We start from the raw sequence: 12,155 nt of genomic DNA on the forward strand, positions 1-12,155 counted from the left end.
AAATCGATCACTGTTCATCTTCCACCACTGTAGTATGTCAAAATCACCTTCGGTCCTAACATTGGCTTCCAACAAATAGATATCAATCTTCGATGATCCCTGTTCGAAAGGTGTAGTAGAATCATCTTCAAATTCCTCAACAATCGTGTCGTAGACAAAATCTTCACCCACATTTTCATTCGAATCAAAATCAATATTAGCATCCAAGCCTGAAACAGTTTGTGTACTAGTTGTACTAGTACTACTACATCCTTGTCTACTCCCACTTCGAGTAGTACTATACTCATGAAAGAGACGTCTACAACATTGTTCCACCACATTTCCCATGGATTCAGCAACCTCGGGACCAAAAAAATTTTTCAAACAAAAAGATACAAATCTTAATTTCTTTCGAGGATCCAACACAATAGCAACATACAACAATAAATTATTCTTTTCATTGTTTCCCCAATATTTCTCGAATTTTGCCTTCATGTTATTAGCCATTCCAACTAACAATGCATTTGCACTACCCGCATTCAAACGTATACAATTCTGAACCACTGTAATCTAATGGAAAACCAAGTTCGAAGTAGTATACAAAGAACCCGAAATCTTTAATGTGACATCATAAAATACTTTTAAAAATCGTATTAACATCCTAGCATTTGTCCAATCTTCCTTATTCGGTGACATATCATGTCTATACGAGGCATCTTCATCTTCTAATCTATCAAAAGCTTTTTCAAACTTAACAGCAGCTTCAAGCATCATATATGTGGAGTTCCATCTTGTAGGAACATCAAGACACACATAACTCTTACAAGAAATTTTTTCAAGTTCAATGCACTTTTTAAATTTCAAAAAACGAGCAGGAGAAGACCTTATAAATCGCACAGCATATCGAATCCTATCAATACAATCATTATGTTCCTTAAAAGCATCAGTTACTATAAGATTCAATATATGGGCACAACAACGAACATGCAGAAATTCCCCACCAAACAATGATCCTTTATTGAATCTCTTTAACAGATAAGCAACAGCAGTGTCATTCGAACTTGCATTATCAACCGTCAAAGTCATTACCCTCTCAATGCCCCAATCCTTCAAATTCTTTTCAATGGTTTTACCGATAGTATCACCTTTATGATTCTCAATTGGAGAAAAACTAAGTATTCTCTTATGTAATTTCCAATCAGAATCAATGAAATGGGCTATTAGAACCATGTAATTAATATTTTGTCCCGATGTCCAACAATTAGTGGTGAGAGAAACTCTATACTTATTTTTTACAAACATGTCTCTCAAACGATTCTTCTCATTAACATACAACTTAAGCACATCTCTAGCCACAGTAAATCGAGATGGAACAACAAATCTAATATGATTTCCACATGTTAATTTATCCACAAACTTCTTAAATCCCTTACCCTCCACAAACTTAAAGGGCAATTCATCAACTATTATCATCTCAACCAAAGCATCCCGACAACCATCTAAACTAAATGATTCACATACAAGTTGTGAAGAATTATCTCCAACTTTGTCTTTAGGTTTAAAAGCTAATGTCATTTGAGTTTGGTCTCTCTTTTTTTGGTAATGGTAATTTTTGCAATTTTCTAAATGATGCTTCATAGTTCCAGCCCATTACGTTTAGAATGACATGTATAAACAACTCCACAATATTTACATTTAGCACGAGGGTCATTAGGATCACCTTTAAGCCTCTCAAAGTGGTTTCAAACCATTGATTGTTTGACATTCTTCCTTATTTTTGGGGGATTTGGAACATCTTCTCTCCCATATGAATCAAGATCAACATCAATGGTTTTACGCTTGCTATCCGTATCTTCGTCCCTTACGATTTTTGAAGCTTCACAACTCCCATCACACTCTAACTCCATATCCGTTGAATCCATCTGAGACAAAGTAATTAACATGAGACAACAAAATTGATAAAATGAGGTAAGAGATGAAATTTGAAAAATTGATAAAAGTCTCACACTTTTAGGTAGCCGTTTTTTAAAACTTGTAAAATCGTTTTAAATATTTCTAAATCTTATTTAACTCTTTTATTTTTCCAAAAAAGTTATTCAAATATTCTCAAAATCTTATACATAATCTTAATTATTTTTTTTATCCTTTTAAGAAAAAATTATGTATCTTCCTTGGCATAATTGTACCTCTACAAAGTTCGATAATCCAACCAAAATTGTAGTGAGAAAGCCTCACAAAATTGATAATTTTAAGGATAAAATGTTGATTAAGATTTGAAAAAGTGTTAATCTCAAATCTTTATTCCACATCAACCTCTTTCAATCCATTTAGCAAGAAATCATAAATTTTGTGGATTGGGGTGTAAATGTAAAATTATCAGTTCTTTTAGACATTCTCGATACAATTTTGGTGTAAGATTTAGAAAGTTCTAAACAATTTTTTTGAAATGAAAAAAAAAATAAATAAAATTTAAAAAATAGTAGAATCTTGGTGCTACCAAGCATAAAAAAAGCTTGAGAAAACCAAAACAATTAATAAGATATGTCAGAAAATTAGTTGATTGGATTGAGATGGGAAGAAGGAAAACCAAAATTGTAACAAGTGAAAATAATACTGAGATAAGTATGAGTAGAATAATGAAAGAAACAGAGTGAAACAGATGGACCAAGTCATAAAACCTTCAATGAAAGAAAAATGGCGAAGAAGAGAATGACCAAAGGAGAAGGAGATGCGAAATTTGAGGTTGATGGGCAAACTAAGACTTTTATCACATCATTTTAACACTTATTGCATCTCTTACCTCAGCTGATACAAATGATACAACATATATTCAGAAAGAAAAGAAAAAGAATACCTACGGCGGGATGGGCGAGGCGTGACGACGATTGCAGACGGCAACTGAGGGGGAACGACTGACGACGATTGCGGACTGCGGCTAATGGCCAGGCGTGACGACGGCGATTGCGACGGAGAGGGGGAAAAGGAGAGAGATCTGTACGAAACGAAAACAACTTGCGAAAGAAAAGGAGAGAGATCGATTGGGCTGAGAACGAAAGAAAAAACCTAAATATAATATATATATATATATATATATATATATTTTTAAATAGTGGGTCGGTTCGGTCGGTTCACTAGATCGACCGACCGCATAGCTTGAACCGACCGAACCGAAGTCGGTTTTCAAATTACAAAACCCGAAACCCGACCGCCCATATTATTTTCTGCCCGCCCGACATCGGTTCGTTCGGTTTCGGTCGGTCGTTTCGGTTTTTCGGCCCACCATGCTCACCCCTACTCTTTTATACCGAGCTAATCAACATTCGTTAACTAATGGGTCATTCCACTAAAGTCCTGTAGTTGCACTCTCCTCACTATAGATATATTTGTGTCCATTTGATATAACCATGCTCAGTAAGTTAATCCTTCATAGGTTGTTCGTAAGCTTGGCTGGATCAAAATGTATCGTTTTACCCCTAATACTACATATTTCTCCTTAAGTCCCACTGATCTACTATTGAACAATTGGTTTAAGGTCCAACCTATAAATCGAATCTCTCTCGGGTCAATGAGAGGGTGGGTTCTCTTTGTTCAAGACTTGGATTTAGTTCTTAAGGGAACAACCTATCTACTAACCGAAAAGCGGGTAGGAGTGAATTCCGTGTAACGACCCAACTTTTCCGGACTAAGCTGAGGTCACTACCAAATATCGAAACTCGACCATTCAACATAAAATTTAAAACAGACCAGTTACGATTCATTAAAACATTAGAAACCTTACAAAAGACAGTTTCGGGCCCTATTTTAAATAAATCAAGAAAGTCACAAAATAAAAATATCAAGGCACCAGTTCAAAATCACAAGTCAAAATATTCAGACAAAATACATAGCGGAAGCGATTAAGAAAACTAGACGCGTCCATATGGCCTTCACGCATCCTTCCTGCCTCTCGTCGGTCTGCCCCTCGCTGTACCCCTACCTGAAAAGTTAAAGAAGAGAAAGGGTGAGTATTAACATACCCAGTAAGGGACCCACTACTGGGCCCGTTAGGGGACAACAGTTAACTTCCTATTCGGGGGTACCCTACATATCAGTCTAGTGCTCCCGAAGGATGCACATATCAGTCTAGTGCTCCCGAAGGATGCACATATCAGTCTAGTGCTCCCGAAGGATGCACATATCAGTCTAGTGCTCCCGAAGGACGCACATATCAGTCTAGTGCTCCCGAAGGACGCACATATCAGTCTAGTGCTCCCGAAGGACGCACATATCAGTCTAGTGCTCCCGAAGTTTAAACATCTACACCCTCAGTTGCTATATGCATTACCGATTCGCACACCAATAGGGGAAAACCCTAGGTCCAAACGACTAACCAACCAAAACCGGACTCACGGTCCATCCCCGTCCAAATTCCATGAACCACATCCAGACCGGTGTTTACTACATACTGAACCATAACTTCAAGGTCCATCAACATAAAATCTCAATCCACAATTATCAGTCATAGTATATTCACATCAGACAGCATATAATATCAGTATTTAACAGCCAACACGCATACAGTTATTCAGTACAGTCACTAACGTGTAATTCCCTGTGAATTACTACGTTTTCAGCCTGGACTCGGGGTCCAGTAGTAGGAAAACCCTTACCTGAAACTCGGTTATGCTCCTCGATCGAAATCCACGCTCGACAGATCTACCTAACGAAACACGAAAATTTTAGTTGGTGACTTTAGTAGCAGTTGTTTTAAAAAGGTTATCCGTTGACTTACCCAAGGAAAGGAAGCTTTCTCCAACCAGGTCTGCCGCGGAACCCGAGGACTTAAGCGTCAACTCTGTACTACCTTCAAGGGAGAAAAGTAGGGCCACATCTTAATCCAACATTCAAACTCGAATCAGACGAGGTAACATTAGGGAATTCATCAAAACAACCCTTACCGAAGACTCACCGTGAACCGAAGTGGAGGAAGGAAGGCTTAGGTGGCTCGGCTCGGCTCGGCTCGGCTCGGCTCGGCTCGGCTCGATTCGGCTCGCGGCTCGGCTCACTCGGCTCGCGGCTCGGCTTGGTTCGGCTCGCGGCTCGGCTTACTCGGCTCACGGCTCGGCTTGGTTCGGCTCGCGGCTCGGCTCACTCGGCTCGCGGCTCGGCTTGGTTCGACTGGCGGCTCGGCTCACTCGGCTCGCGGCTCGGCTTGGTTCGGCTCGCGGCTCGGCTCGCGGCTCGGCTCACTCGGCTCGCGGCTCGGCTTGGTTCGGCTCGCGGCTCAGCTCGCGGCTCGCTCGGCTTAGGGCTCGGCTCGGACAAGGATGGCGGCTCGGGTACGGCTCGGACTGGATACGGGTTCGGGTCGGGTTGGACGAAAACCGATTTAATCTTCACACTCCCGGCGGCGGAACGCGGCGGCGATGGCAGAGCTGTTTTGCCCGGTTTCTTTCGTCGACGACGGTAATACGACGTTTTACCACCAAGGCAGAAACGGCCGACGGCTGGCCGTGCACGCGGATCTGAGAAGAAGGGTAGTCGGGGACGGCCGTCGCTGATGCCTCCCGCCGGTGATGTGCGAACACCGAAGTGGACGGCCGACGAAACGCGCGGGCGACGTCTGAGTGCCGGATGAAGAAGCCGAAGAGGAGAAGAAGGCGAAGGAGAAGAGAAGATGGACGGCTCGGTGGCGGTGGCGCGGCGTGAGGAAGGAGAAAGCGGAAGAGAAAAGAAAAATTTCGACGGGGGGGGGGGGGGGTAGGCGGCGCGCACGGTAAGTAGGGTTTTCTTTTTTTTTTTCTTATATATATATATATATTAAATTAAATAATAATAATAATAATATTCAATAATAATAATAATAATAATAATAATAATATAATTATTAATAATAATAATTTAATAATATTAATATTAAATAAATAATAAATTAATATTATGTAATAATAATGTTATTGTTTTAAAATAATAATATTACTATAATATTAAATAATAATAATAATAATTATAATATTAATATTATAATAAATAGAATAAGTATTAATAATAATAATATAATTAATATTATATTATTATTATATCAACTTGCACATTACGTAAAACGAGGAAAATTTTACCTTAAATTTTCGGAGCGTTACATTCTTCCCTCCTTGGGGAACTTTCGTCCTCGAAAGTTTACTTCTCGAACAGTTCGGGATAACGGGATCTCATGTCGTCTTCACGCTCCCATGTAGCCTCTTCTACCCGGTGATTCCGCCATAAGACTTTAACTAGGGGAATTTGTTTATTTCTCAACGTCTTCACCTCTCTAGCAAGCACCTCAACAGGTTGTTCAACATAGCTCAAGTTTTCATCAATCTCTAGTGGCTCGTAATCCACTACGTGGGATGGATCTGACACGTACTTCCTCAACATAGAAACGTGAAACACATCATGGACTGTCGAGAGTGATGGAGGTAACGCCAAGCGATAAGCTACAGGGCCAATCCGCTCCAGAATCTCAAACGGCCCAACAAAACGGGGACTCAACTTTCCCCTCTTTTCAAAACGCAAGACACCTCTCATAGGTGCTACCTTTAAGAACACTTTATCCCCTACCTCGAACTCGAGGTCCTTCCGCCTCACATCTGCATAACTCTTCTGCCTACTCTGAGCGGTATGCATGCGTGATCTAATCTTCTGTATCGCTTCGTTAGTAGACTGAACTAACTCAGGACCCATCAACCTTTGCTCACCTACCTCATCCCAGCAAACCGGGGATCTACAACATTTGCCGTACAGGGCCTCAAACGGTGCCATGCCAATAGTAGCCTGATAGCTGTTATTATAAGCAAATTCCATCAAATGTAAGTGGGAGTCCCAGCTACCTGGAAATTCCAATGCACACGCTCGCAACATATCCTCTAAAACCTTGTTCAGACGCTCAGTCTGACCGTCAGTCTGTGGATGGAAAGCCGTACTAAAGTCCAATCTCGTGCCCATAGCAGTCTGCAAACCCTTCCAAAATTTGGAAGTGAAACGGGCATCTCTGTCAGAAACAATCGACACTGGCACTCCGTGCAATCTCACTATCTCAGACATGTACAACTGTGCCCACTTACTAGCAGTATAGGTGGATTTACTCGGAACAAAGTGCGCTGACTTAGTAAGTCTGTCCACCACAACCCAGATCACTGTAAATCCCCTCAGAGTTCTCGGTAGCCCTGTAATGAAATCCATGGACACGTTTTCCCACTTCCATTCCGGTATGCTCAAGGGTTGTAATAAACCTGCTGGTTTCTGCCTTGGTGCCTTAACCTGCTGACACACCAAGCATTTACTGACAAATTCTGCTACTTCCCTCTTCATGTTACGCCACCAATAAACCCGCTTTAGGTCCTGATACATCTTCGTACTACCTGGGTGCATAGAAAATGGGGAACTGTGCGCCTCAGCTAATAATTCTGTCTTAACCGCACTATCTGACGGAACACAGAGGCGTCTCTCAAACAACAGTCCACCATCAGAGGATAACGAGAACTCGGCCGTTTGCCCTGCCTCTGCTAGGCCACGTTTCTCAACCAGATAAGGATCGTTACTCTGAGCGTCAATGATCTTCTGCCTCAAAGTCGGCTGTACCGTCAACTGGGCTAACTGCATAGTAACTGCACCCACTGACACTGCAATCTCAGCCCGCTCAAGATCCCGATGCAATGGGGCCTGTCGGGTAATAAGTGCTGCCGAATGTGATACCTTTCTACTAAGAGCATCAGCTACCACATTCGCCTTGCCTGGATGATACAGTATCTCACAATCGTAATCCTTCACTAACTCAAGCCATCTCCGCTGTCTCATATTCAATTCTTTCTGAGTAAAGAAGTACTTCAGGCTCTTATGATCTGTGAATATCTGTATCTTTTCACCGTATAAATAATGCCTCCATATTTTCAAAGCAAAAACCACTGCTGCCAACTCTAGATCATGTGTAGGGTAGTTCTGCTCATGACTCTTCAACTGACGAGACGCATAAGCGACCACCTTACCCTGCTGCATCAAAACACAACCCAGACCCTTCTTGGAAGCATCACTATAAATCACGAAACTGCCAGAACCATCAGGTACCGTAAGAACCGGCGCGGTAACTAGCTTCTGTTTAAGGGTCTGGAAACTGTCCTCACATGCCTTGCTCCAAACAAAAGGAGCTCCCTTTCTGGTCAACTGAGTAAGAGGAGTAGCTATACGGGAAAAGTTCTCCACAAACCGTCGATAATAGCCCGCTAAACCCAGAAAGCTACGGACCTCACTGACTGTGGAAGGTCGGGTCCAACCGGTGACTGCCTCTATCTTAGCTGGATCCACAGAGACTCCAGCCTTAGAAACCACGTGACCCAGAAAGGACACCTGCTTCAGCCAAAACTCGCATTTCGAGAACTTTGCATACAACTTATTTTCCCGAAGTGTTTGCAAAACCAAACGTAAATGCTCCTCATGTTCGGCCTCCGTCTTGGAGTATATCAAAATATCGTCGATAAACACGATCACAAAAGTATCTAGGAACTCCCTAAACACTCTGTTCATCAAGTCCATAAACACTGCCGGAGCATTCGTCAAACCAAAAGACATCACAATAAACTCGTAGTGTCCATATCTGGAACGAAATGCTGTCTTCGGTACATCCTCATCCTTAATTCTCAGCTGATGGTATCCCGACCGAAGATCAATCTTAGAGAACACTGTGGCTCCCTGCAACTGGTCAAATAGATCGTCAATCCTGGGCAAGGGATATCTGTTCTTCACGGTTACCTTATTCAACTCCCTATAGTCAATGCATAGACGCATCGATCCGTCCTTCTTCTTAACGAATAAGACTGGCGCACCCCAAGGTGACACGCTCGGTCGAATGAATCCCTTATCAAGCAATTCCTGTAACTGTACCTTCAGTTCTTTCAATTCTGCGGGGGCCATTCTGTAAGGGGCTCTGGATATAGGAACCGTGCCCGGCTCCAACTCTATGGCAAACTCAACCTCTCTGTGCGGAGGCAACCCTGGAAGTTCCTCAGGAAAGACATCCGGATAGTCCCTCACTACTGGTTCTGATGACAGGGATACATCGGCCTCTCTAGTATCCACCACGCTCGCTAAGATACCCCAAGTACCCTGACTGAGCAGTTTACTGGCCCTGATGGCTGAGATTACCTGAGGCAACGACTTTGACCCTCCTCCCTTAAATTTAAAACTGGCCATCGAGGGAGGGTTAAACGTTACCTCCTTACGTGAACAATCTATACTGGCGTGGTTAACGGCCAACCAGTCCATACCCAGGATTACATCAAAGTCTAGCATATCCAGAACTATCAGCGTTACTTCAATCACATGACCTGCTATCTCAATCTGACATGCCTTCACCTTTTCCTTCGACAACATACATTCCCCGGAAGGAGTAGATACTGACAGAACATGGTGTAAGGGCTCTACCTCTAAGCGGGCATGCGCCACAAACGCGGAAGAGATAAAAGAATGCGACGAACCCGAATCAAACAAAACTAAGGCGTAATGCCCCAACACTGGGAGCGTACCTGTTACTACTGTGCCTGCCTTCTCAGCCTCGGTCCTGTTGGTAGCAAAGACTCTACCCTGATGTGGAGCACCTGCTCCCTGATTCTGCGCGATCCCCGTGACTCTCAACGGGCATCTATCAGCTGTATGACCCTCTTGTCTGCACTTAAAGCAGGTCCTGGTCCCGAATAAGCAACGGCCCAGATGGTGCTTCCCACAAGTGGTACACAACGGCTTTCCTCTGGCCGCCTCTCCTGTCTCAAAAGGTTTCTGCTGGAAGCTGCGAAACTCACCACCGGGTCTGAAATTCCGTTGTGGCACTGGAACAGGCTGCTGCTCAGCCTTCCTCTTCTGTCCAGACGTCGAACCTCTACCAGCGGTCTTAGACGAGTTGGCCCTCTCCTGTAAACTGAGATCCACTGCCAGGCGCAGTGCATCGGCATGAGTAGCAGGTCTGAAAGCTCGGACCAAACCCTGAATGTCCAGTCTGAGGCCTCTAACAAACTTGTCAGCTCTGGCCGCCTCGGTCGCTATCATCTCGGGAGCGAAGCGGGATAACATGTCAAACTCCGCATCGTACTGCTCCACGGTCATGTCACCCTGCTCTAAGTTCAGGAACTCCTGCCGCTTGGCATCTCTCAAACTGGCAGAGAAGAATTTCGCATAGAAACTCTCCTTGAACTGCTGCCACGTGATCTGACTCACATCACCACCTAGCATCCTCTCTGTGGTCTCCCACCATGCAGTACCTCTGTCAGTCAACATAAAAACAGCACACTGAACCTTCTGATCCTCAGGGCATTTCATGTAACGGAATATGGTTTCTAAGGACGATAACCACATCTGAGCCCTGGTGGGGTCCTCCAAAGACCCATCGAACGTCGTGGGATTATACTTCCTGAAATCCCTCAGATGCTTAGCCTCTGCCGACAACTGATCCGGCACAAACTGGGGCGCAACTGGTACTGGAGCCGGAGCTGGAGCAGGAACTCGTGCTGGAGCTGGCGCTGGAGCTGGCGCCGGAGTTGGCGAGGCAGGCTTCTGCTGCTCCCGCATCTGCATAATCATATCTCTAAACCTCTGCTCCATGGCGGCTAGGTCCGCATGAGTAACTGGCGCAGCCGGGTCAGGGGCTTGGGCTACAGGCTGCACCTCAGGCTGAACGCGTCCTGCTCCCCTTCCTCGGCCTCCTCGGCCACCCCTACGTGCACCTCTCCTTGGTGGCATTTTCCTAACAACCACCAAACGATTCCTTTAGTCATAAATGGTAATTGAATTTGCAGTTTAACTTAGGTAAGGTAATGCATGTAGAGTTATACATATACTTTCATGAGAGCGTACCTGACGAGCGGCAAGGATCGTTTCAGCCATAAGGACACAAAACACAGACTCACATTATAAGTCAGTCTACAGAACCTAAAACTTAGGCTCTGATACCAACTGTAACGACCCAACTTTTCCGGACTAAGCTGAGGTCACTACCAAATATCGAAACTCGACCATTCAACATAAAATTTAAAACAGACCAGTTACGATTCATTAAAACATTAGAAACCTTACAAAAGACAGTTTCGGGCCCTATTTTAAATAAATCAAGAAAGTCACAAAATAAAAATATCAAGGCACCAGTTCAAAATCACAAGTCAAAATATTCAGACAAAATACATAGCGGAAGCGATTAAGAAAACCAGACGCGTCCATATGGCCTTCACGCATCCTTCCTGCCTCTCGTCGGTCTGCCCCTCGCTGTACCCCTACCTGAAAAGTTAAAGAAGAGAAAGGGTGAGTATTAACATACCCAGTAAGGGACCCACTACTGGGCCCGTTAGGGGACAACAGTTAACTTCCTATTCGGGGGTACCCTACATATCAGTCTAGTGCTCCCGAAGGATGCACATATCAGTCTAGTGCTCCCGAAGGATGCACATATCAGTCTAGTGCTCCCGAAGGACGCACATATCAGTCTAGTGCTCCCGAAGGACGCACATATCAGTCTAGTGCTCCCGAAGGACGCACATATCAGTCTAGTGCTCCCGAAGGATGCACATATCAGTCTTGTGCTCCCGAAGGATGCACATATCCGTAAGGCACACTACCCCATAGATGAAGCTAACCGTTACCCCTCAGTCCAAACTAAACTGTCTACGTCAATCACATCCCAACGACATTCATATCACAGTCCCGCCATAGGCTTTATCAGTCAGATAGTATAAGTTTAAACATCTACACCCTCAGTTGCTATATGCATTACCGATTCGCACACCAATAGGGGAAAACCCTAGGTCCAAACGACTAACCAACCAAAACCGGACTCACGGTCCATCCCCGTCCAAATTCCATGAACCACATCCAGACCGGTGTTTACTACATACTGAACCATAACTTCAAGGTCCATCAACATAAAATCTCAATCCACAATTATCAGTCATAGTATATTCACATCAGACAGCATATAATATCAGTATTTAACAGCCAACACGCATACAGTTATTCAGTACAGTCACTAACGTGTAATTCCCTGTGAATTACTACGTTTTCAGCCTGGACTCGGGGTCCAGTAGTAGGAAAACCCTTACCTGAAACTCGGTTATGCTCCTCGATCGAAATCCACGCTCGACAGATCTACCTAACGAAACACGAAAGTTTTAGTTGGTGACTTT

The 12,155-nt window shown here is 43.8% G+C and overlaps 1 protein-coding gene across 1 annotated transcript; it reads right to left on the reverse strand.

Moving 5' to 3' along the window:
* Window positions 1-9,410: 9,410 nt before the first annotated feature.
* LOC127150394 (uncharacterized) lies at window positions 9,411-10,899 on the reverse strand. Its single transcript, XM_051088101.1, has 2 exons — window positions 9,848-10,899; window positions 9,411-9,414 (listed from the first exon to the last, which is right to left on the reverse strand). The coding sequence occupies exons 1-2, from the start codon at window positions 10,720-10,722 to the stop codon at window positions 9,411-9,413; spliced, it is 879 nt and encodes a 292-aa protein (XP_050944058.1). The 5' UTR covers window positions 10,723-10,899.
* Window positions 10,900-12,155: the final 1,256 nt, after the last annotated feature.

Source organism: Cucumis melo, chromosome 7 (genome assembly GCF_025177605.1).
Source record: "Cucumis melo cultivar AY chromosome 7, USDA_Cmelo_AY_1.0, whole genome shotgun sequence".
Classification (NCBI taxonomy): domain Eukaryota; kingdom Viridiplantae; phylum Streptophyta; class Magnoliopsida; order Cucurbitales; family Cucurbitaceae; genus Cucumis; species Cucumis melo.